This window comes from Triticum urartu, chromosome 6 (genome assembly GCF_003073215.2).
Source record: "Triticum urartu cultivar G1812 chromosome 6, Tu2.1, whole genome shotgun sequence".
Classification (NCBI taxonomy): Eukaryota; Viridiplantae; Streptophyta; class Magnoliopsida; order Poales; family Poaceae; genus Triticum; species Triticum urartu.
The window spans coordinates 48,411,000-48,436,557 of NC_053027.1; the positions used below are offsets into that span (position 1 = coordinate 48,411,000).

Below are 25,558 nucleotides of genomic sequence, written 5' to 3' on the forward strand. Positions count from 1 at the left end.
CGGCAGAGCATAAGGCCAGGCCATTTCAGACGGCGGCCCATTCTGTTGGGCCGTGACCCCTGTGACGCTGTGTATGTTCATATAAATTTGTAAAAGGTGACCTAGCGAACTTGAACGCGAGAAAATGGGTCTTCCCTCTCGTTAGGGTTTCGCTCTTCTCTCGCCGCCACCGGCGACGTTGAGAGTTTTTTCGTCCCTCACCGCCGCTCATCTGGCCGCTCCGCTCGGGCTGACCAAGGGGCAGTCTAGTACTGTTTCCCGACCTTGGCAGGAGGGTTAGACGGGGTTTGGAGGTGTTAGGGTTTCTGGGTTGGAGCGCGGCGTACGATCGGATCCAAGGCCTGCTCTGGAGATGGAGAAGCAAGGCGCCCCGGGCGCATCATGCAGCAAGGGGAAGGGGAAGCTTGAAGATCTCATGGAGGAACTTGCCCTGAAAGAGGATGACCTAGATGATGTAGTTTTCGAGGAGGATGACGTGCCACCAGCGGAGAATCTCAGGTGTATGACCCTGGTTCGTGTCCATATCGATAAAGGGTTTAGCACGTACTGGTTCTTCCGTAATATGCGTTCTGCCTGGGATCTTACAAGGAAGGTTAAGATCAAAACGCTTGAAGAGAACCTGTTCATCATGCAGTTCGAGTGCCTAGGTGATTGGGAAAGAGTGACACAAGGGGGGCCGTGGCACTTTCGGGGTAACCCCGTGATTATTGTGCCTTATGATGGTTATTCCAAGCCCTCATCGATCGAGCTGTTCAAGTTTGAGATCTGGGCGAGAATCCTTGACTTACCGATCGCGTATCATGGAAAAGTGAAAGCACGGGCAGCAAAGATCGGCGAGTTTGTGGAGTCTGAGCCGTCGTCCTTTGATTTTGAAGGCAATTTCTATAGGGTGCGGATCCGCCTGGATGTGCGTAATCAGCTGAAGAAAGCGACCTCTATTGTTCGTGGGGGTCAGCGAGAAATTTTTGCGGTGAAATACGAGCGACTCCTAGATTGGTGCCAGGTCTGCGGCATGATGGGCCATGAATTCAAGGAGCAAGGTGATGGTGTTCACCCTCCCTCCGCCCTGACCTTCAAAAATCTCAGAGCACCCGCAACTACGGCGTGGGGCACTCGCCGCCGCAACAATGGGCGAAGATCTAGGGGAACAGAGGGGGGGGCAGCTCAGGACAGCGATCACAGGATGATGGCAATGGGGAAGATGACACCGAGATGGAGGACAATGAGGCAAGCCGCAAGAGGATGTATGAAGAGGTAGCGACTGTGATCGCTCCCGGGGCAGCTAGTACGAGCCTGGATATTGTGCCGGTTGTAAACAACAATGGTAGTACAGGAGTTCTACCGCTCAGCCCACCTCCAAAGCAAGACCCAAAGCGTTCTAAACTCTCGCTGCAGCCAGAGAAGGTGCCGAATCCAAGCGGAAGGAAGAACTCAGCGGGTCTCAAAATTCTTGATGCAAAAGCGGCGGCCTCCCCGGCGGAGGACCACCGAACACAATGAGTTGTCTCAGCTGGAATTGCCAGGGACTAGGCAACGCCCCGACAGTTCAAGAGCTACGAGAAATCGTTTTAAAGTTTGCCCCTAAAGTTCTTTGTATTGTTGAAACACAGATTGGTCAAGTTAGAGCTAAAAATCTATCAAGTACTTTAGGTTTTGATTCATCTTTTGCTGTTGGTTCCACCGGTAGAAGTGGTGGTTTAGCTTTGTACTGGAATAATGAAATAAAAATTGAGGTGTTGGGCTACTCGCAGTATCATATTAACGCGAAGATCTCTGAGATGGGAGGGGACCCGTGGAGGCTGTCGTGCTTTTACGGAGAGGCACAAACTCATCTCCGCCACAGAACGTGGGACACAATGAAAAATTTGGCTGCCTTACAAAACATGCCATGGATGTGCATTGGGGATTTCAACGAGGTTCTCCGATATGATGAACACGAGGGAATTGGACAGAGAAGTCAAACTCAGATTCAAGGTTTTCGCGATGCGGTAGATGTGTGTGGCCTGATTGATCTTGGCTACCAGGGTTGCAAGTGGACTTTCAAAAAAAAGGTCACTAGCGGATCATATACCAGAGTCAGGCTTGACAGGGCTTTGGGCACGCCCGAGTGGTGTGCTCGCTTTCCACTAGCAGTGGTAGATCATTTAACAGCCGCGACATCTGATCACGCTCCTATAAATCTCACGTTGGCTCCAGTGGATAGAAGGAAGCAGGGAGACAAACTGTTTCGGTATGAATGTATGTGGGACACGCATCCCGAGTTGATCCTACGGTTCAGCATGCATGGGAGGCGAACGGCCCTAATCTAACTGCGGCGGAAGTTCGAGCAAATTTGCAATCCCTGTCCAACAACTTGGGGGAGTGGAGCAGGTCAACTTTTGGGAGTGTCAAGTCAGAGATAAGGAGGCTGAAGAAAGATTTAGAGCGGCTCAAGAGCGATCCAGCTAGGACTGCACCTAGTCATGTTGAGATCAAAACAAATGACCGCCTGATTGAGCTTTATCTTTGGGAAGAAATAATGTGGCGCCAACGTTCGCGAGTGACGTGGTTGTCGGAGGGGGATAGGAACACGCATTTTTCCACCTCCGGGCATCAAACAGAAGGCGCAAGAATCTGATAAAATCTTTGCAGAAGCAAGACGGACAGCTTACGGAAGAGTTAACGGAGATGCAGCAAATGGCACTGGATTTTTATAAAACCCTATAAACTTCGGAAGGGGTGGAGGGGCTTGATGATGTGCTTCAACATGTCCCCTCGAGGGTAACAGAGGCGATGAATGAGACTCTTTTGGCGCCGTACAAGGAGGAAGAAGTTAAGAATGCACTCTTCCAGATGTTCCCGACAAAGGCTCCGGGGCCGGATGGTTTTCCGGCGCACTTCTTTCAGAGGCACTGGGATATATGTGGTGCAGCGGTGACACGAGCTGTTCTGAACATAGTTCGAGGAGAAGAGAGTCCGGAGTGTGTGAATGACACTGTTTCGGTATTAATCCCCAAGGTATCAAAACCAATTCTTCTGTCTCAATTTCGACCTATCAGTTTATGCAATGTTTTCTACAAGATAGCTTCAAAGGTTCTAGCTAATAGACTGAAGGTAATACTCCCTGGTGTTATTTTTGAAGAGCAATCAGCCTTTGTGCCTGGCCGGCTTATTTCTGATAACATAATCTCAGCATATGAGTGTCTGCACTTCATGAAAAGGAACAAATCAAAGAACAATAATTATTATGCTCTCAAGCTCGACATGATGAAGGCGTATGACCGAGTGGAGTGGAACTACTTGGAAGCTATTATGAGGAAACTGGGCTTTGCAGCATCATGGGTCTCTACTGTCATGACCATGGTGAGAACAATTTCTTTTTCAGTAATGTTTAACGGATGCAAATCAGAGGAGTTTTTACCTTCCAGAGGTATTCGTCAGGGAGACCCTATCTCTCCATACCTTTTCTTGTTGGCAGCAGAGGGCCTTTCGTGCCTGTTAAAATCTCATAATGGATCATCCCAACTCAGCGGCATCAAGGTGGCTCCATCGGCTCCGTCGGTGAACCATTTTTTATTCGCGGATGATAGCCTGCTATTTTTCAGGGCTAGTGTTGATGGAGCAGAAGAAGTGTCACACCTTTTGGATACTTACTGTATGGCCTCGGGCCAGAGGATCAACAAGGAAAAATCTTCGATCTTTTTCAGCAAAGGATGCCCACAGATCGTCAGAGATGCGGTAAAGGGAAGCCTCCAGGTTCCTAATGAGTCTTTAAGTGACAGATATCTCGGTATGCCCACGGATGTTGGACATGCAAAAAAGGGCACCTTCAAGCACTTGAGCGACAGGGTATGGGATAAGGTGAAAGGCTGGATGGGCAAGTGCCTGTCTGCAGGGGGTAAGGAGGTGTTGATCAAGTCGGTTGCAAAGGCTATTCCGGTTTACTCCATGTCATGTTTCAAGCTCCCCAAAGGCTTATGTGAACACATAAATTCTATCATCCGCAAGTTCTGGTGGGGCTGCAAGGAAGGGCAACGTAAGCCGGCTTGGGTATCGTGGGAAGTAATGACGCGGTCAAAGTACTTGGGAGGAATGGGTTTCAGAGATCTCGAGCTTTTTAATCTAGCATTGTTAGCTAGACAGGCATGGAGGGTGCTGCATGATCCTTCATCACTGAGTGCTAGGATCCTCAAGGCGTCTTATTTCCCAAATGATGAGTTTCTTATGGCAGAATTGGGTTCGCGTCCCTCGCAGATTTGGAGAGCTATCCTAGAAGGGCGAGACATCTTAAAACAGGGCATAATTCGAAGAATTGGCAATGGTCACACGACGAACATATGGGATCATAATTGGATTCCTAAGGAGGGACCACTGCGACCAATTGTATCTCGGGTCATAAACCCACTGCAGTTAGTATCGGAGCTATTACATCCAGCAATTGGATCATGGAATGAGAACCGTGTTCGTGAAGTATTCCTGCCTACAGATGCCGAGGCTATCATGCGGATTCCTGTGTGCACGAGTAATGTTGATGATTTTTGGGCATGGCATCCGGAGAAGAAGGGGCGTTTTACAGTAAGCTCGGCTTATAAATTTATGATCAAAACTAAGATTACATGGGAAAGCTGGCTTGAAGGGAGGAGTGGATCCTCAAGCACTGACCGAGAAGAACGGGACTGGACCTCGCTTTGGTCACTGAAGGTGCCATCGAAGGTCAGAATCTTCATATGGCGACTTGCCCGTCACTCACTCCCAACAACGGACGTTCTAAACAGGAGGAATATGGCCACACGCGACCCCTGCCCATTGTGTGGAGCTCCAGACTCATGGCGGCACGCCCTGGTGTCATGCACTTTAGCACGCTGTACTTGGGCGCTATCGGATCCGGCCCTGGTAGCTCACATCACTAGTAGAAAACAGGGCTTTGGTCCAGGCCGGGTCAGCCCATTAGTCCCGGTTCAGTCAAGAACCGGGACTAATGTGAGCATTTATCCCGGTTCGTGCGGCTAAGGCATTAGTTCTGGTTCACCTGGGCCCTTTAGTCCCGGTTCGTGCCACGAACCGGGACTAAAGGGTGCGATGCCCATCAGTCCCGGTTGGTGGCACCAACCGGGACTAAAGGTTAGACCTTTAGTACCGGTTGGTTCCACCAACCGGTACTAATGGGTTTTGAGGCATTAGTACCGGTTCATGGCACGAACCGGTACTAAAGGTCCCATTTTCAAACACCCCACCCCACCCCCTGTGGACCGCCTTTTCAGTTTTAGAAAAAACAAAAGAAAATGATGGAAATGTCAAAAAAATAAAATAAAATAAGTTTCCCATGTGATATGTGGTCTACTTGTTGGGAAAATTTACAAATATGAATTTCGACTTTATTTGCAAAATCTCTCTGGAATTTGTAAAATGGGCATAACTTTTACATACGAACTCGGATTAAAAAGTTTTTTATATGAAAAATCATCTACTCGAAAAGTTACATCCGAATTTAACGGGGTGAACCCCGTTAAACATTTTCAAAATCCTCAAAAACGTAACAGAAAAAAAGTTACGGGGCTTTTAAGATCTAGAGTGGAAAAAATCGAAAAAATTACTAGTCAAATCTGGTCAAACAGTGGTCAAACTGTCGTCAAACAATGGTCAAACTAATTATTCTAGAATATTAGTGTTACTAAATAATTATTTCAGTTATTTTGAATTTTGGTCAAATCTGGTCAAACTGTGGTCAAACAATGGTCAAACTAATTATTCAAGAAATATTAGTGTTACTAAATAATTATTGTTTTTTAAAACAATAGTTTCAAACTCAAACAGTGAAATGTGTCACTTCATGCTCAAGCAAAATTCATGAAGGTTAATAGGATTGACATCTTACTATTGTCAGGAAAACAACAAGTGTAGACTTGGAAACGAGAGAGAATAGAACCCGGAAGTTAATCGTGCTCAGGCTGGGGGAGTGGGAGGATGGGTGAACGTTCGGGAAGTTAGATGATTTGGAATGATGAGGGGTGATTAGAGGATAAATTGAGCAGTGATGAGGGGTGGTAGTTACACACTAGATGTTAAAATAATTCAAAAATTCAAAAAAAATCAAAAAATTTCCTTTAGTCCCGGTTGGTGTTACCAGCTGGGACTAAAGGTGGAGCTCCACGTGGCCGTGCCCTTTAGTCCCGGTTCTGGATTGAACCGGGACTAAAGGGCCTTACCAACCGGGACAAAAGCCCCTTTTTCTACTAGTGCATGGCGGAGATTGAAGACCCCAGCGCCAAGAACTGGCTCTTTAGGATGCACGAAGACCTTGACCAACAGTCCTTTTACCAATATGATTGTGATGCTGTGGGCGGTTTGGTATGTCAGGAGGAAGGCGATACATGAAGGCATTTTTCAATCTCCAATGCAAACTTCCTCATTTGTCACCTAGTACCTTAATGATGAGCTGCAGCAACTGGTGAAGCCGATCGAGCGACGAGTGCAGACAGTACAGCAAGGAGGTAACAGGAGTTGGCGTGCGTCACCGCTAGGTGTTGTGAAGATTAATGTGGATGGAGCCATGGGACGTCATAGACGTGGCGGGGCAGTGGCAGCAGTGTGCCGAGATCACACGGAAGTTTATTTGGGCTCATCAGCGGTTGTTTATCGCGGAATTATTGACCCCATGATCTTGGAAACATTCGCGTGCAGGGAAGCTCTAGCTCTTGCAGAGGATCTTCAGTCGACAAGAATGATGATTGCTTCAGATTGCAAAGGAGTGATTCAAGATATAAAACGAAGGAACAAACGGTCCACATGCGGCTATAGTACATGAAATAACACTTCGGAGAGGCTTTTTCAATTCGGTTGCTTTTGTGTTTGAGCGTAGAAATCATAATTTTGAATCTCATAATCTCGCCAAGTTCGCTTGTAATTTAGGAGTAGGTCGGCATGTTTGGTTGGGAGTTCCCCATGACCAAAGTTGTGTACCTATGAACATTGCTATCATTCAATAAAGTGGCGAGATTTCTTAAAAAAATTGTAAAAAGAAATTTCTCAAAAAAATATAAATTTGTAAAGTTCCCTGAAACAAATACTCCCTCCGTCCCAAAGTAAGTGACTCGAGTTTATACTAACTTTGTACTCCATTTATATTTTTACAAACTCGAGTCACTTATTTCTCGAGTTTACACTAACTTTGTACTCCATTTATATTTTTACAAACTCGAGTCACTTATTTTGGGATGAAGGGAGTACTATAGATTTGTAAAGGTAGTACAAACTCAGATATGGATGTATCTAACACTAAAAAGCAACTAAATATATCCGTATTTAGACAAATATAAGACAAGAATTTTAGGACGGAGGGAGTATAATTTTTTAAAAATCCTCAAAAAATATAAATCTGTAAAGGCCTCTTTGATTATTACTCCCTCTGTAAAGAGATATATAGTAATCTAAATGATTTTATATTTATTTACGAAGGGAGTAGTAAATATAGTAATCAGTGTATACTCCCTCCATTCACAAATGTAAGATGTTCTAGATTTTTCCCTGGACGAAATGTATATAGACACGTTTTAGTGTGTTTGTTCACTCATTTCAGTCAATACGTAGTTCATATTAAAATATTAAAAATATCATATATTTGTGAACGGAGGGAGTAGTTCATAAAATTCTCAAAACACAAGAATACGAAATAAAATAAAATTCAAGTAGCATGTCCTCTTGAATTCTATAAGATTTCTAAATCACGGACATTTGGATCAACTAGTATGTGATGTCACAGGAAAAAAAGTTGCACCAAGAGTTTTGAGTAGATGGAAACTTTCCTTCAAAACAGAGTGCAAAGTAACACTTAGTTTTTTTTTTCCTAAGGATCCTAAAACTGTGAATGTAGAAAAATTTCCTTAGGATGCATCTTAAAATCCCATGCAATTACTTTGAACCAATGAAGCCCTTAAAGAGATGTTTATGTTTTGAATTAAAATATCTTTTTCAAAACCTGTTTGTGCATCTGATAAACAAATGCTTCCTAGTCCGGAAGTAAGTGTCGCTCAAACGGATGTATCTAGATGTATTTCGGTGCTAGATACACCTGTTTGAGCGACACTCATTTTCTAACGCAGGGGGTACTCATGTATTTACCCAAAAATAAAATATAATGTAAATACTAAAATCAATGTATATATTAATAGAACAAAAAATAGAAAATTAAATAAATGCAAAAAATAATCATAATAATATCGTGAAAAATAAAAAGTCTACCAGGTTCATCCTCCGACTCTATCGAGCAACTAGTCCTCATGGCTCGCCTTTTTATCTTCTATGATAGTTCCATGAAGAATGAACAGTTTGATAGCCCACCTACCAAGTACGATGGTGGTGTGGTCTTTGTTGCTCGATTTCGTGGAGGACATCAGAATCTGGGGGAGACGACAGAGCCTTCGAAAAGCAGCGTTCGTGGGAGGTTTTGGTCGGCGTCCTTGACTACATGGGTGGTGAAATGGCGGCGGGCTACGACAGCGGCGTGGAGGTTCTTCCTTACCGTCGGACCTAAGGTTCAGTTTCTCCCAGTGGCGGAGCTTCAAAGGAAAACCTGGGCGAGCCAGCCCAAAGGAGAGAACTGCAGGTGATGTGCTTGGCTAGGCTCCAAACCGTAGGTAAAAGAAGAAGTGCAAAATACTGGGACGACCATGGCTCAGTTTGGCCCTAACCAAGCTCCGCCCCTGTTCTCTTCCCTTCGTCTCTCTCTCTCTCTCTCTCTCTCTGGAGGTGCAGGCGAGGTCCCTCCCCTATCTCATGCGAAAGTTCGAAATCCGGCTACACCTCCACAAATTGATTTCAACGCAAAAAATTGCATGCATGTACAAAAACTTCAATGCTTCCTAAAAAAAGTTAGATGTATTTTTGAAATCTTCTATTACCTCTATTACCTCTGATCTCAAAAAAAAAAGAAATCTTCTATTACCTCCGTCTCAAATTAGTTGTCAATGTTTTGTATCTAGACAAATTATAAAACAAATAATTCAGGACGGGAAAAGTACTATTCCCTCTGTCCCGAATCACTTGCTGCGGAAATGGATGTACATAGACGTATTTTTAGTGATATATATATCCATTTCTCCTACGAAACCACGGAGTTGTTCTTCCCCGTTTTTTCTTCTATAATATAAGATACACATACTCGTGATTTTTTTTTGAAAACGGAGCGAATACTGTAGTATTTTTTTTTCTGGAATTTACTGTTAACTTGGGAGCTCGAGCTCACCGTAGCACTTTCGCTCTATTCGCCTCTTCTTTCGACCAAGGGAACCCAACGAGTCGCCGAGTCTGGCCCGCGTCGACCACAGCCGTCACCTCAACGGCTCAACCCATTTCGTCGATATCTTGGACGAGCCAGAATCACCACCGGCCACCGCTGACGTACCCGTCGCCGCTTCCCGTCCGCACGTCCAGATACACCGAACCCGGACGCCTTCCCGGCCCTCAGCCCCGCCCATAAATGAACCATGAGACCCCATTCGTCACCCCATCAAAGCAATCCCAGGACCTCCAGCTAATCATAGCAGCCACTCGACTCGATTCGATTCGATCTTTCTCGGCGTCTCGAGCTCCCCATTCTTCGATCTCATTCCATCCATGGCGCCGTCCATCTCCATTGCCGCCGCCTCGCCGGCCTCGGGCTGGAAGAGCGGCAGGAAGGCCGGGGCGGCGCCGGCGGAGGGCGAGGCGGAGAAGGAGGCGCTGCTGCTGCGGCGCCGCAACGCCGAGCTGGAGCGGGAGGTGGCGCTGCTGCGGGCGGAGCTGGAGGCCGCGCGGCTGCGCGCCGAGGCCGCGGAGGAGGCCGAGGAGCGGCTGTGCGCGCAGCTGGGCGAGGCCGAGTGCGAGGCCCTCGAGCTCGCGCGCGCCTACCAGGGCCACGTCCAGGAGCTCGCGCGGGAGCTCGCCGCCGCACGCAGCAGATAGCGGAGCGCCGAGGCCGAGCTCGTCGGTGATTCTTTGACGATCGACGAAGAGACGTGTCGCGCTCTCGACACACGCGGTGCGGCGGCAGTATAGATTTCTAGACAAATGTAAAACGAGGTTAATTAGTATTTTCTTGTCCGAGTATAGATTCCTAGCAAGATGTCCGAGTAAAAAGATGGCAGTGTTTCTAACTTGTAGGACTACAATTTGAATAGCAGGGCGGAAGTATATATTCCTTCCTCCAGAAATATTTGTCGAAGAAATAGATGTATTAAATATAATTTAGTTATTGCACATTTAAGTGACAGAATCAAATACGTAAAGAAAAAAAGAACCCAAAAGAAATTTTCCATACGAATCTCCGCATAAGATCAATGACATAAAACTTAGATGTGCAATACTTACGGCACATTTAGATGTATTTTAGCAAAACTGTTTAGTTTTATATGTATCATTTTTATTTATTTCTGCTACAAGTGAAAAATCAACCTGCATGTTAGGTGTTTGGGTGTCGTTAACTATGCAGCTCGCCACTCGCAAAAAAAAAAACTATGCAGCTCGCCAAACTTCCGCTCCTCGCTCCGGTTCTGTGCTCCCGGGATGATTTGCCCCAATTGTTTCTATGGCGGGTGGTCCTGGCCCCATCCCTCAGTCTTAGGGGCAAAATATCTAAAAGAAAAGTGGGTTAAGATCTAATTTCCCTCTCGGCTTCTCATGCAAGTCCATTTATCGATCATGAAAACCATATTCCAGGGAGCAATTGATTGATGAGCACCCTCTTTCGGGAGCTTCTCAACGGTCACTTGCCACGTCGCGTTCTCTTTGGTTATTAATTTTCTATTTTTTCCGTACGCGTTTTCGGTTTTTTAGACATTTTTCCGGCCTTTTGGTTTTTATCGGTTTTTCTTTGCTTTTAGACCAATTTTTTTATTTGCTTTCGTTAGAGGCATGAGCGCACGGCCGTGCCTCTTAGAAACGAAACAAATATTTTCTTTTTCCATTCAATGAGAAACACGGTTTTGCTTTCGTGAGAGGCACGACTGTGCCTCTAAAAAACAAAAAAAATATATTTTTTTCTTCCGTGAGAGTCATGGGCTTGCTTCTTAAAAATGGAAAAAATACGTTTTCTCTTTTTTTTCCTTCCAAGAGAAGAACGGTTCTGCTTCGCGAGAGGCACGGCCGTACCTCTCTTAACGAAAAAATGTGTTTTCTTCCTTTTTTTTCTTTCGTGAGAGTCATGTTTTTGCTTCCGTGAGATGCACGGCCGTGCAACTTGTAAACAAAAAAAACACGTATTATTTTCTTTTTTTCCATGGAAAGAACGATTTTGCTTCCGCGAGAGTCACGACCGTGCCTCTCAGAAACGAAAAACATGTTTCCTTTTTTCCTTTCTGTGAGAGGTACATTTTTGCTTCAGTGAGATGCATGGTCATGCCTCTTAGAAACTGAAAAAAAAACATGTTTTCTATTTTTTTCCGCGAGAGGCGCGGTTTTGCTTCCGTGAGAGGCACGACCGTGCCTCTCGAAAACGAAAAAAAAATATTTTTTTCTTCCGTGAGAGGTACGGGCTTGCCTCTTGAAATGAAAAAAAATACGTTTTCTCTTTTTTTCCTTTCAAGAGAAGAACGGTTTTGCTTCGCGAGAGGCGCGGCCATACCTCTCTTAACGAAAAAAAAATGTGTTTTCTTTTTCTTTTTCTTCTGTGAAAGGCATGTTTTTGCTTCCGTGAGATGCACGGACGTGCAACTTGTAAACAAAAAAAACACGTATTCTTTTCTTTTTTCCATGAGAAGTACGGTTTTGCTTCCACAAGAGTCACGACTGTGCCTCTCAGAAACGAAAAAACATGTTTCCTTTTTTTCCATTTTGTGAGAGGTACAGTTTTGCTTCAGTGAGATGCATGGCCGTGCCTCTCAGAAACTGAAAAAAAACATGTTTTTTATTTTTTCCTTCCGCGAGAGGCACGGTTTTTTATCTTTTTTTCATGAAAAAATTGTCAAAACCTATCAATATGAGATTTTCTTTTGAAGATCTCGACGGGAGGAATCCAACGATGAAAATAGTTTGAGATTTGGAGGCATGTTTAATTGATAAAACATTTTGAACAAATAGATCTACTAAAAAGAGAAATGTATTCAATAAATGTTAATCAAGCAATTGAAAAATGTTAATTTTGTGTATAGAAAATAATGTTGACCATGTATTTCAATAAATGTTCATCAAACATTTGAAAAATCTTTACAATGTGTATAGAAAAGATGTTGACTATGTATTAAAAATATTGATCTTGTATTTGAAAAATGATAATCGAGCAGTTAAAAAAGTTATTCAGTAATTTGAAAAAGTTTAAAATGCGCATAGAAAAAGGTTGACCATGTATTAAAAAATATTAGACTTGTATTTAAAAAATAATAAACATGTATTAAAAATGTTGTTGATGTAACAGAAATAAAAAGAAACAAAGAAAAGTGAAAAAAATCAATAAGAACCGAAAAAGAAACAATGGAAACCTAATAAGAAAGAAAATAAAAAAAACCAAACAAGTGTAAAAAGAAACCATAAAACACGATAAATAAACATGAAAAAACAAAAGAAAACTGTTGAAAACATAGAAAAACTTAAGGAAATGAGAAAGAAAAGAAAGACAAATGAAAACCATGAAAGAAACAAATAGAAATGAAAGAAAAAACAAAAAAGCAAAGTATAATGACAAAAAAAGAAAACCTAAGAAAATGGGCAATGCTACGCGTCCGCCGGGTGATAAAACGATAAGATCAGCCACCTCGGTAACCGTTGGATGCCACCCGAAGCAGCCATCCAATCTACCGTCCCAGCCAATTGGGCACCTTCGCAACAGCTTGCTTGTTGCGCTCATGGCTTTGCAACAAGGACCTTGCTGCAAAGGTCCACCGAGACAGCACCACTGTCTCGGCCATGGAGCGTCACCGGCCGCCAGACTCGTCACGCCTCCTACGAACCAGCACCCCGGACATCTGCCTCTACTCTAGCACGACAACGACGAAGTCTCACGCCGGGCACTCCTCTGACAATTTTTGCAACCGAAGCTATGTTTCTGAAACATGCGTCGTGTTGCAATGATTGACCTCGTACGCTCTAACACGTGGCGCTCATTCTGCGCTTTCTGCAACCGGGACTATGTTTCTGAAACAATACCCTTGATGCAGAAGAGAAATATATTCGTCGTCGAACCATTTTTCTTCTTTCTGAAACAAGACCTTTGTTGCAGAAACTTTCTGAAACTAAACCCCGTTACCAAAAAAAACTTCACTGCCAAACACTTTTTTTCTTTCCGAAACAAGATCTCTATTGCGGAAAGATTCTGAAACAAGACGCTTGTTGCAAAAAAAAAACTAAACGCATAGGACTTGTCGCGAGTGCGAGTGCTCAATCAAAATCAATCCAACGGCTACACAGGCGGCGAATGTTGTGCTTGCATCCGCCGGCTGAAGGTTAGTGCTTTCCTAAGAAAATCAGAGAAGAAATAAGAATACCAAAGAAAAAACATAAGAAAACAAAAAAGCAAACAAACACATCAGCGATTTTAAAAAAAAACACACATCAGCGAGTTTTTTTTTGAGACAAACGAGTAACACGCTTTCGGGCCAGCCCATACGCGGGCGCGCTGTAGGAAAGGTTCAAGCGAGATGGATGCTAGTCGCGCTATAAGCGAGGCATAGCATTTGGAGATGGAGGGACCTCGTAACCAACCTGATTCCTATTTAGCACTTCAGGCGCCAATTACTTCATTACCAGTAGCTAGCACACATCCTCGATTCCTTCTGATGTTTTTTGGTTTATCTATTATCTTTTCTGTTTTCCTTTTTTCCTTTCCTTATTAATTCATAGTTTTTTAAGATTGGCAAACTTTTTTTTTCCAATTTGTGAAATTTTTCAAATTCATGAACAATTTTGAATTCCTGACTCTTTTCCAATTTTATGATTTTTCTTCAAAGCGCGTGAACTTTTTTCAAATTCATGGACTTTTCCTAAATTTTAGAGATTTTTTTGAATTCATGGACTTTTTGAATTCACAAACTTCTTTAAAATTCATGGACCTTTTTCTGAATTCCTGATTTATTTTAAAAAAAGGGAAAAAAAGAAAAACATTAGAAACAGAACAAAAACTGGTGAAACACGAAAACCACAAGATCCCAACCCAAAAAACTAGAAGGGAATCTAAAACCGATGTTGGAAGAATTTGTTTTGGGCCGGCTCAGTTCGCTAGCCAGAAGGAATCAGGCTCTGTTTGGTTCATAAGTCCTAGGACTTTTTCTAGTCCCAACTAAAAAGTCTCTAGTCCCTAAAAAGTCCCTCCCTATTTGTTTGTAGGGACTAAAAAGTCCCTAGTCCCTCTCTAGAGGTTATTAAATGACCATATTACCCCTAGTATATAGAAAAATAACAACCAAACAACATCATGAGGTGGCGGGCCAATGGATGTATGAAGGAGCATTGTTGAAAAAGTCTCAAAAAAGACTCTCCTTGAAAGTTTTCTTCATTTAGTCCCAAAACGCAACTTTTAGTCCCTAGTAGTCCCTCCCGTTTAGTTAAAAAGTTTTTAAGAGGGACTTTTTTTAGTCCCTGCATCAAAAAGTCCCATAAACAAACACCCCCTCCAGGGTGTACGCCAGTTGCCGGTAACAAAGTTTTGTCACCGGAAACGCTAAATACGAATCAAGCTAATGATAATCTACACGGAAAGGAAGCCCGGGTATTTAGCCCACTTCGGAGGGAGGAGAGGATTATTTTTCCTCTTCATCTTGGACTAACAGATAGCAACTTTTGCATTTTTTTGCAATATAAAAATGACGAATTTGTACACCGAAATTATCAATTGGATCATAAAGAATAAAAAAAAGCTTCACCTTCCATGTAATAAAAGCATCACGTTTGCATAAGTTTGCAAATCAAAACAGGCACACATCAACCAAGCCTCACCAGCCTAGAGCATTGGCAGTATCAAGTCAATTCATATAATCACATCCATGTGAGGACCACTTGCCTCTAATGTTGATGCACGCACCTACAAGAACAGCATACTTCTTATATCGTTCTAGAATTATTGGCACATAATCTGATGATGGTATCAACGAACAAAGGGGAGATTGAAAAAAAATGATGGAAGCAAACATAATTGTAAAATGTCATAGTAGCAGCAACAATTGCTGGAACCTGCGTTGTCAACTGAACCAAACCTTAGCCACAACACATGTAGAGCACGCCTCGCACATAAAGTGCCCAGAGGTGCGTCCCAACTCCTAGGGGCGTGTTTGGTTGCCCGCACCGAGCTCAACCAGGCCCACGCGGGAAGGGAGAGGCTTGTTTGGTTACCTGGTTTTCCTGTTGGGCCTGCATCGCATGCTTCTCAAAGCAGCCCAGAGCCTGGCTCGCTGGAAACCCTCGGATCGGCAGTTTCTCGCAAGCCAGGCTGAGTGCGGCGCGAGGTCGCATGGGCGGGAGCGAGGCGCGGGCGAGGGGGGATGGCGGGAGATGGAAATCTGGCGCGTCGTCCCGGCGCCAAATTAGCCTCACCCCCCTTTCACTCGCTCACCCATAGCCACTGCCCCCTTTCTTCGCTACTGCCTCACCACCGGCGGCGGCTGCGATTTCAGATCTGCGCTATAGGCGGCGGTGGTGGCGACGACGGAAGAGGCGGCGACGTTTGCGGCGGATCTGGTGCTCCCCCTGTTGGCCACCGTCTGGTCGACCTACTCTCTGCCATGGCTCCCCCTACGTCGTCCTCGTCTCCGATGCCGGTAAGCAACACCCCCTCCCCCTTTGTTAGCTCAGTGGTTAGGCCTTTAAGCTAGGTGTAGGATCGATTTCCCACTGAACGAACCGTCGATATCGACTAGGTTATGGACGCACGGATGAGGCTGATAATCCAGGCAGCAGCACTGATTAGTGTGATTCAGGCATGGGTCATGTTCATGCACCAGAGAGCTGTTCGTCGTGCTGGGAGTCCGTTGATCCGCTATGGTCCATTGTTTCCCCGGGAACAGGAGAGGATCCAAAATCTGAACTACATCTACAACTGCAATGACGTCGAGGCTCTGTCGATGCTTAGAATGAAAAGAGCACCATTTGCCAGGCTTGTCGAGACCTTCAGGAGCAGGGGCCTGTTACAAGATAGCATCAACACCAGTGTCGAAGAGCAAGTGGCCATGTTCCTCCATGTTGTTGGCCATAACCAGAGGTTCAGGGTCATTCACAACACGTTCAGGAGATCAATGGAGACCATCTCTAGGTACTTCAAGCAGGTGCTTTTTGCTGTTGGGGAGCTTAGAGGAGAAATGATCAAGAGACCATCTGGCCAGACTCCACCCAAGATTCGTAGAAGCCCAAGATGGTATCCATACTTCAAGGTGAGCATTGACAATATACACTTTTCATGGCTTGATATGCTTGTATTGTTCAAGTTCAGCACTAACACAGGCTAGTGATGTCATTTTCAGGATTGCATTAGGGCAATAGATGGTACTCATGTCACTGCCAGAGTTCCTAGGTCACATTCTGCATCATACAGGGGGAGAAAGCACTACACAAGCCAGAATGTGCTTGTTGCTGTTGACTTTGATCTGAAGTTCACATATGTGCTGGCTGGCTGGGAGGGGTCAGCGCATGATGCAAACATTCTCACTGACAGCATGAGTCGACCTGATGGGATCAACATCCCCGACGGCAAGTTCTACCTTGGAGATGCTGGCTATGCATGTCGGCCGGGTATTCTTCCACCCTTCAGGAAAACAAGGTACCATCTCAACGAGTTCTCTGGTAGGAACTTTCCTAGGACTGCACAGGAGCTGTTTAATCTCAGACACTCCGGCCTTAGAGTAACTGTTGAGAGGGCATTTGGAGCTTTGAAGAATAGGTTTAAGATCCTGGATCAGAAGCCATTCCACCCATACTCCACTCAGGTTAAGCTAGTTCTTACTTGTTGCATTCTGCATAACTGGATTCTCCAGTGGGGCTTTGATGAACACGTGTCTGAGGAGGAAGAGGTCGAGCCTGATGATGTTGTTAGCTCTGGACATGGTGTGGAGGCATTTGACAATGACGCTTGAAAGAACAAAAGGTTGGAGTGGGCAGAGGCAATGTGGCTTAACAAAGGTCAGTGCAGGATTTGAAGAAGAGGAAGAAGAAACAGCAACAGCAGAAGCACAGAAGAAGAGGAAGAAGAAGCAGCAACAACAGAAGCAGAAGAGGAAGATGAAGCAGCAACACCGATGAACTATCCCCTATTTAGCCAATGGCTCTTAATAATTTGATCTGTCATTTGATTGTAGTTAGGATGAACTGTCATTTGTTTAACTAGCTGGCACTATGTTCAGATTGTGTGTGGTAAGGTCACCACTAGTTAGAAGTGGTGACAACACCTTATGCAGGTTGCAACCAAACACCATGTCATATGTGCACCTAATGCAATGCGGGCAACCAAACGCTGGGTCAAAATGGTTGTCTCATGCAACTAGGGGCATGCAGTCAACCAAACTATGTGCATCTGGGTTTTTTTGGCCTGCATCCCCTCAAACCGGCTCAATAGAGCCAGGCTCGCCGGGCCAGGCTGAATCGGCAATGTAACCAAACACGCCCTAGTAGAACTAGATGATACGCCGTACGTTATTGCGGGAATATTTTACAACATATTTCAATGTGATTCATTGTATGAAACATGAATATTTGAAGTAATAATATAAAAGGCTAAAACTAAAAATACATATAATTTATTGTGTTTGATTACTATATAGTTGTTAAATATTTTTTAAATATATGTACCATAATAGAATGAAAATTCTATATTGAGATGGATCTTTTTTCATGCATGTCATGATGAAGTAGCATGCTTGCATGTTGAGAGACTATGGTAGTGAGGGTGGGCCTTTTCTCATGCATGTCATACGACGATGTGGCATGCTTGCATGTTGAAAGAAATAGTTAGTGGGGTCTAGCTATTTAAATATAGAAGATGAATGGCAGGGAGAATCCGCGTCACTAGACAAGTGACACATGGGTAGATGACTACAAATTTCATTCATGTGATAGCTTTCATCACTAGATACACCCTTTATTTCGAACAATGTAACATCACCTTCGTCCCACAATATAAGACGTTTTTACAAACTATTTTGTCTATCACTGCATAGAAAAGAAATGACTACAAACATGTCCAGTGAACAGTTGTGTTTACAAAACAGGCAAGTGGTACCAACAAGCAGGAGATCTGGAGATGGGACTTAGTAGTCGCAGGGCAGGAGCAATGAGTTTGAAATCGCCATCACTCGCCCTGTAGGGTTAGACGGAGAGATGTGTACAGTGTACGTACTAGGCAAGGCAGGCACAGTGCTTGTCACATCGTGGCCAGATAAGGGAGATGAAGGACGGGGCCATGTAATCCAGCTCAGCGACACTGCAGCGACCTCTCCTACGGCCCCATGATTTCTTGGACGTGCCCATGCCATCCATGGATGCGAGCACGCATGGATGGATCTCCATCCCTCCGTGGAGAGAGGAACAAAGGCTGAAAGAGCTCTTTTTTTTATCCCAATTTGAATAAATAGTAAATAAAATTAGGAATTCTGATTTTTTTTACAGACATTGCCAGATGTTTTGACTGCTTACAATTTTTCGTGATGAAATGACATTCGGGGAGGTCTCGACCAAAAACAAACAAAGTGCTTTCAACAATAGCTTTTTTTGGAGCATCGATTTTTTTTTGAGGCCTAGGCCTACACAAATGTTATTTCATCACAAAGTTTAACATGAAGTTGAAACATTCATCAATGTTTATCATTAAAAAAAGTTCAGAATTATTTGATTTATTTTACTGTTTATTAGAGAGAATGTGCGCTCGGGTTCAAAAACCCCATGTCCAACAAAGGTACACAACTCATAATACCTTTTTTTTCTTCTTCGAGATTCATCCCCACCGTTTGTTAGCGGTCGATCTTATTAGGGCATCTCCAACATTGACCCGCAAATCGGCTTCCGCATCTGTCCGCGGACAGGGGGTGGGACCAGTCTGTGGACACGGATGCAGGAGCATACAATTCAAGCCGGGTTGCAATAGGATGGATGAAATTTAATCATACTGGATGAAATTCATTCAAGTTCGGTCATAAGTTACATAAACGACCGAAATACATTCAAGTCCCGTCCGGTCACATCGCTCGGCATCAATGCCGGCCGGTGCATGCTCTGGGCTGGCACGAATACAGCGCGGGAAGTGACACGTGTGTTAGATAGAAAGCGGGGTAGAGGCGGGAGGTATTTTTCAACGGGCCACGATTGTTAGACGCGGTCGTGGCAGCAGTACGTCCAGACCCTCGCAAAGCCCCCTGCAGTTTGTCTCGGGTTTGCAGAAAAAATGCGTCTGGACCGGTCAGCCAGACCCATGTTGGATGGCAAAATACGTTGGAACCACGCGGTTCAAATGGTTGTAGATGGTATGAGAGTCAGGCCCTTTCACTTTGAAGCTACTAGTAGAAGACTAGCAGCCATGTCTAGGGTAAAGCTACAACAGATTCCCGCCAGATTCAAAACATTCAAACAAACTGCAACTGCAACCGCACACAAGCAAATGAAAGCGCCAAGCCAACACGCAGTCTGCACAAATGGAAATCACAAGCAAAACTCCATCGACAACATCTCGCTTCTCCTAAAGTAATTAATCAAGCATGATTGATCCATCACGAGATGGAGTTCCTCCACCTCCTCTGCGCCTTCCTGGCCGCCTCCCCCTGCGCCGCCGCGTGCCCGTGCCCGCCGCCGGGCCCCGCCGCCTCGGCGCCCGTCATCTTGGCCAGCCTCCCCAGCTTCTTCCACCCGTTGCTCCACGCCGATGGCCCCTGCTGCTGCTGCGCCTTGCCGCCGCCTCCGCCGACTTTGCCGCCGTGCTCGCCCGCCGGCGACTGCGTCACCTGCTTCTGCAGCGCGTCCATGTCGTGCTGCAGCTCCAGGTACTTGGCCTTCATGCTCTCCAGCTCGAACTTGAGCGTGTTGATGTCCTTCTTGGCCGCCGCCCAGCCCTCCTGGAACGACTGCGGCGTGGCGTCCAGCAGCTGCCGCCGCGTCGGCGCCGCCCCGTCCGGCGCCGCCTTGAGCGCCGACGACCCCGCCAGCGCGTTGCTGATCTTCACCTGCTCCGAGAAGAGCACCTGCACCACCACCCGCAGCGGCAGCCGCTCGTTCTGCGCCGCGTGCATGCACGCGTCGAACGACAGCTTCTGGCAGTCCATCACCCGGCACAGCCGCTTCCGCTCGTGCTCCGTCAGCGCCGGGTGCGCCTTCAGGTACGAGTCCACGGCGCGGTACAGCCCGTCGTCGCAGGCGCGCGCCGACTCCGGGAGCGACTCCGCCAGCACCTGGAACTTGGTCAGGGAGAGGTTGCGGTCGCGGGACACCTCCGAGAGGTAGCTGTCCAGCAGCCGGGCCACGCGCGCCTTGGCGTTCAGCCCCAGCCCCGACGATGACGACGCCGCCGCCGCGTTGGCCGGGGGCATCCTCGCGCCCGCGGCGGAGCCGTAGTACTCCCTCTCCGGCTGCGCGTGCGCCTCCCCGCGGCCCGGGCTGTACGACGACACCTGCTCCGTCTGCTCCTGCACCAGGAAGTGCTCGACGAGCCGCTGCACGAGGTCGACGTCGTAGGCGGTGTCGGCGCGGCCGACGGAGGGGATGAGGAGGTCGGGCAGCGCCGCCTGCTCGAGCTGCATGCCCACCCGCTTCTCCAGCTCCGTGACGAGGGCCGGGGCGGCCTTGAGCATGATGGCGAGGCGGAGCAGGCGGAGGAGGAAGCCGCAGGAGACGCTGTCCCGCTGCGGCGGGGTGATGCTGATGAGGCTCTCCACCACCATGCGCTGCTCGCGCGCCGGCGCGCTGGTGGCCACGTCGTCCTTGCCGCCCGGGCCGGCGATGATCATGTGGAGCCCGCCGGCCGCGGAGACCTGCGCCCACTGCTCGTCGACGCCGCCGCCGGCGTGGGGGACGACGTCCTTGGTGAGCCCCGGCAGCCATTTCGACGCGTAGTGGGTGATCGCCGCGCCGATGAGGTCGAACCGCATACCTGCCCGCCGGCACAATATAGTTCAGAACTCAAAGATAAATCTGTTCCCAATTACTCCCTCCGTCCGGTGTATAAGTTATTCGCGTAGTTCTAGGTCATCGATTTGAGGAATTAAATATGTGTTATATGTCATGAAAAGTATATCACTAGATTTCCACGCGATTTCCACGCGGATGTAGTTTCTAAATATATATTTTTTGTCACATATAATACATATTTAGATAGTTAAATTATCGACCTAGAACTACGCGAATGACTTAACCGGGACGGAGGTAGTAGTAAAAATCTTGAATCAAATCTAAGTAATAAATTTGTTACCTTTGACCTTGATGGCGGTGACGACGCGCACGAAGTGGTCGATCCGGAGAACGGACACGTCCTCGAACCACCAGTCGGCGGGCGGCACGGGCTGCCCGCGGCCGGGGCTGGACTCCTTGGAGCCGCCGCCGGCGGCACCACCGGCGTTGTTCCAGCGGGGGCTCGCGGCGCCGCTCCGGGGCGGCCTGCCGCTGGCGGCGCCGGTGTAGGCCCAGCGGACGCCCCTGGGGTTGGTGCAGGCCTTCCAGGCGATGGACTCGCTGCAGCGGCGCACGATCTGCAGGTTCTCGGCCCAGGGCGAGAGGCCCTCGCAGCTCTTGAGGACGACGATGGAGTCGCGCCAGGAGGAGAGCACCACGTAGCTGAGGAAGGCCTCCGTCTTGAAGATGAGGTTGCCCTCCTCCAGGTCCTCCGTCATCTCCAGGTACTCGGCGGCGCAGCGCAGCCCGGAGATGTTGGACGCCGTCAGGTCCACCGCCATGCCGTAGCAGAACCTGGCGGCCAGCTCGAACGAGTCCGCGCCGCCCGGGAGGTCGTCCAGCTCGGCCACGGCCGTGTCCGGGTCCAGCGCCGCCGCCGTGGCCGACTCGTAGATGACGCGGCCCATCTTGCCGCTCCGGGAGATCATGGGGTACTGCTCCGCAAGCGCAACGCCGTGTGATTAATCAACAAATTATACGTCGATTGTGCTACTGTTGAGCTGAATCAACTTGTGTGTAAATTACAAGTACGCGCGCCAAAAAATGTTGTCTTGCTAGCTGCAGCGCAAGAGCAGATTTGAGAAACTATGCAGCTTCTACTTGTGGCACTGCGTGAGCACAAGTAGAAGAATGTCTAATGATTGAGCTGCGGGCCGGGTACACTTGTAGTCTAGTAAGTACGTACCACTACTACGGAGTTGTGGATGGTTCTCTCTGTTGGAAGAAGGGGAAGAAAAACCTGGAGAGTACCTTGTGAAGATGGAAGCTCACGTCCCCGACTCTGACGAGCAAATCGCTGGGGATATCGCTGTTGACATACCTGCTCAAATTGCAGGGGAGAAAGAACATACGACCATCAGCTGAAGTGCACACAAGGAAATCTCCATGCATGCCTGGTTCCACAACCGCATACCAGGAGTGATCTCTGCGAACGAAGCCGTCGGTCTTGAGCCCGTCGTGCCGGTCGGAGCCGCCGGCTCCGAGGACGGGGACGAGCCCGCGCTCGCCGGCGTCGCTCTCCGACTCCCACATGCTTCCCCGGCCTCCTCTCCTCTACTTGCGCGGGGCTTCGCTTCTGCGGAGCATGCAACAACAATGAACGTGTAAATGTGCATACATGCATGTATCTGTAATAAATATGTAGTGAAAGTTACTGGACATACGTACGACTAGTTAGAAATTCTCCTGTCCGATCTGGCCTTGCCGCTGCAGCTGGATTCCACCAGAAGAAGAAGAAGAAGAAGAAGAAGAAGAAGGAGGAGGAGGAGGGAGGCTAGAGTGTGGGAGTGGAACGATGCGTGAAGTTGTGGTCTTGTGGACTGAAGGTTGGCAGCAAGGTCGTGATAGGAGAAGAAGAGTATCGAAGATTGGCCCCGATGGATTGGGTTTATGGGGTGAGATCGAGAGACCACATGGAGTGTTTGTTTGCTTGCACCTAGCTAGCTGCATCCCCAGGGACCTGGCTATCTTAGCTAGCCTTGTACTTGTACTTCCAATCTGCGGCCAAGTTTGGTGTTTTCACCCTTTTGCAAAAGTTTAGTCAGACCTGACCTTGGTTCAGAAAAAAAAATTCAAGATCTGATCATTTTCCTACCGCCGGGGTCAATGATAGTAGGGTATACCAGCGTACCGCCGAGACCCCTGACGGTAGGCAACTTATCCACGCCAGCGCAATACAGCCCTACTACCAAACAGATTAGCGGTAGCCTGTGCACACCTATCGCCGAGGCCCCTGGCGATAGGCAACGTATTCATATTAGCGCAATACAGCCCTACCGCCAAACAGGCTGCCAGTAGCCTGTGCACCCCTACCGTCAAGGCCTCTGGCGGTAGGAAACTTATCCACGTCAGCCCAATGCAGTCCTATCGTCAAATAGGTTGGCGGTAGCCTGTGCACCCGCACTGCCGAGGCCCGCGACGGTAGGCGACTTATCCACATCAGCGCAATGCAGCCCTACCGCCAAACAGGCTGGCAGTAGCCTGTGCACCCCTACCACCGAGGTGTCCGATGGTAGGTGGGTGCACTGTGTGTGATACTTCGAAATTATTTATGGTAGGGCGTGCACCCTTACTACCAAAGGCCTCGACGGTAGGCTAATATAACCTATCACCATCCACCCTGGTAATAGGAAAAGGATCAGATCTTGAATTGTTTTTGAACTAGGATCAGATTTGACTAAACTTTTGCAAAAGAGTCAAAACACCAAATTACCCCCAAGCTGTGGATGTGCCCAGTCGACCTCTCCCGTTCTCCCTCCACCATCATCCCGCCGAAAAAGCTTTTCAAGCTCACTGTAATTTTTTTTAGAAAAGGAGGATGACCCCCGGCCTCTGCATCTGGGCGATGCATACGACCTATTCTCACAAGACCTTACAAAGTCATACAACAGCAAGACTAAGCCACCATCTAAGCAACAACTCTCGCTACACTTATCCAATTGATGAAGGGGCGCTGATAGCGTGGGCCTAATACCAAACAGACATCGCAGCCAAACCTAAACATCTAAGACCTAATGTCCCAACCAGGACGCCTGCCTGGTATGGGGCACCTACCAGTCCGGCGCACTCCTCGACCAGGACACCTGCCGGGTATGAGGCCGCCGCAGCCACCTGCCACGAGTCCATCTTCAGAGCTGTACTGTTGCATCTACCGTGCTAGGTCTCTCTGCCATCGACGCCACCACGACGCCAGACAACGTCGTCCTCCTGCGCGAGTCCATCCTCCCACATCGAACTTCAAATCTGCACTGTGCCACGCCGTCAAGATCCGTCATCATCAATGTATGGATGAAGCAGCGCTCCATCAAAGAAACCTTGTGCATAGTAGTCTCTTCGTGTAACCTTTTCAATGGAGGCACCCTAAGAAATTGTACGCCCTTGGTTCACAAATATAGGATGTTTCGAATTAAGGATGAACTAAGCTTATTTCAAAACCGCGACACTTACTTTGAATCGAAGGGAGTATAACTCACTTTCTCCATCCCGTGTACATCTGTTTGAGAACACTTGATATGAGACGGAGGGAGCACATACGTATTAAAATATAGATAAACAAATACGTTAAAATGAGTCTACATATATTCGAATGAGATAAAGTTAAGAGCAACTATAACAGTATAACAGTATAACAGTAACAGGAGTAGTAATTAATGGGGTGTACCATCTCTCTCTTCATGTGCAGGAGTGTGTCTTAATTTGGCCCTGTTCGAGCATGGGCCACGCTCCACAAGCGTCCCTTTAGCTGTCGGCAGTAGCGCCAATCATCTGCTTTCTCATAGCATTGTTAATAATATACTCCCTCCATTTCAAAATATAATGCGCCCGCGCTTCTCGAGGTTCAACTTTGACTATAAATTTAACCAATGAGACCAACTGCGGCGGGAGAAAAAATTATATAATTAAAAACTTCTTTCGAATACGAATTCATTGATATAATTTTTGCTCCCGCCGCAATCGGTCTTAATAGTTAAATTTACGGTCAAAGTTGAAGCACGTGGATAGAGGAAACACTACATTGTGAAATGGAGGGAGTAGCTAACAGTTGGCTATAAGGAGTTGTCATGTCATTTAGTAGAGTCAACCGCATAGTCGGTATGTACAATAGTATATTATAAATATGTACTACTACTTTATTAGTAGTTGGTCTCTCTTACAAATCTCATAAAGCGTTTTAGATCTCGTGTTGCAGCTGACTATTAACTAAGAGCCCGCTTTTTTTCTTTCTTCTTTTCTCTTTTCTTCAACTGAGCAAAGATATTTGTTTTAAAAAAAGTAAAGATATAATATTCTATTTCTTATGGCCTGCTTATGTCATATTATTGTACTTTCTTTCACAGTTTAAACAAAAGCAGTCCTTTAAATGGATGTATCTAACACTTATTTGATGCAAAATATATTTATTTGAGGGACAATTTTTTTCGGATGGAGAGAGTATTCGCCTACGTAGCTCTCAGCGGCAGCGCTGCTGATTGATTGATGTCAACTGTTGGTTTCCTGACGACTGAATTTTATGATGCAGTGCATCTGGGTGGTAAAGGAGAAG

General features: G+C 46.8%; 2 protein-coding genes and 1 pseudogene across 3 annotated transcripts; 2 read left to right on the top strand and 1 right to left on the bottom strand.

The window, feature by feature from the left end:
* The first annotated feature begins 9,470 nt into the window (after positions 1-9,470).
* LOC125513534 (protein RESPONSE TO LOW SULFUR 1-like) lies at positions 9,471-10,212 on the top strand. Its single transcript, XM_048678663.1, has one exon. It carries the CDS (start codon positions 9,592-9,594, stop codon positions 9,916-9,918), a length of 327 nt encoding a protein of 108 aa, XP_048534620.1. The 5' UTR covers positions 9,471-9,591; the 3' UTR covers positions 9,919-10,212.
* Positions 10,213-15,660: 5,448 nt separating this feature from the next.
* On the top strand, positions 15,661-17,066 carry LOC125516536 (annotated as a pseudogene).
* A 2,417-nt stretch (positions 17,067-19,483) lies between these two features.
* LOC125515620 (coleoptile phototropism protein 1) lies at positions 19,484-22,974 on the bottom strand. 2 transcript variants are annotated; one of them, XM_048681131.1, is made up of 5 exons: positions 22,684-22,974; positions 22,430-22,591; positions 22,267-22,336; positions 21,317-21,950; positions 19,484-20,998 (listed from the first exon to the last, which is right to left on the bottom strand). In XM_048681131.1, the coding sequence occupies exons 2-5, from the start codon at positions 22,546-22,548 to the stop codon at positions 19,626-19,628; spliced, it is 2,196 nt and encodes a 731-aa protein (XP_048537088.1). In that variant the 5' UTR covers positions 22,549-22,591; positions 22,684-22,974; the 3' UTR covers positions 19,484-19,625. The 2 variants fall into 2 exon arrangements, with proteins under 2 accessions (XP_048537088.1, XP_048537087.1); XM_048681130.1 differs by having other exon boundaries at positions 22,680-22,966.
* Between the last annotated feature and the right edge of the window lie 2,584 nt (positions 22,975-25,558).

Excerpts from the sequence above, each read along its gene's own strand:
- LOC125515620 (XM_048681131.1), bottom strand. The coding sequence starts at position 22,548 with ATGTGGGAGTCGGAGAGCGACGCCGGCGAGCGCGGGCTCGTCCCCGTC. Across the intron at positions 21,951-22,266 it reads TGAGCTTCCATCTTCACAAG|TACCCCATGATCTCCCGGAG; the intron begins GTACTCTCCAGG and ends CTTGCGGAGCAG. Across the intron at positions 20,999-21,316 it reads CACCGCCATCAAGGTCAAAG|GTATGCGGTTCGACCTCATC; the intron begins GTAACAAATTTA and ends GCCGGCGGGCAG.
- LOC125513534 (XM_048678663.1), top strand. The coding sequence starts at position 9,592 with ATGGCGCCGTCCATCTCCATTGCCGCCGCCTCGCCGGCCTCGGGCTGG.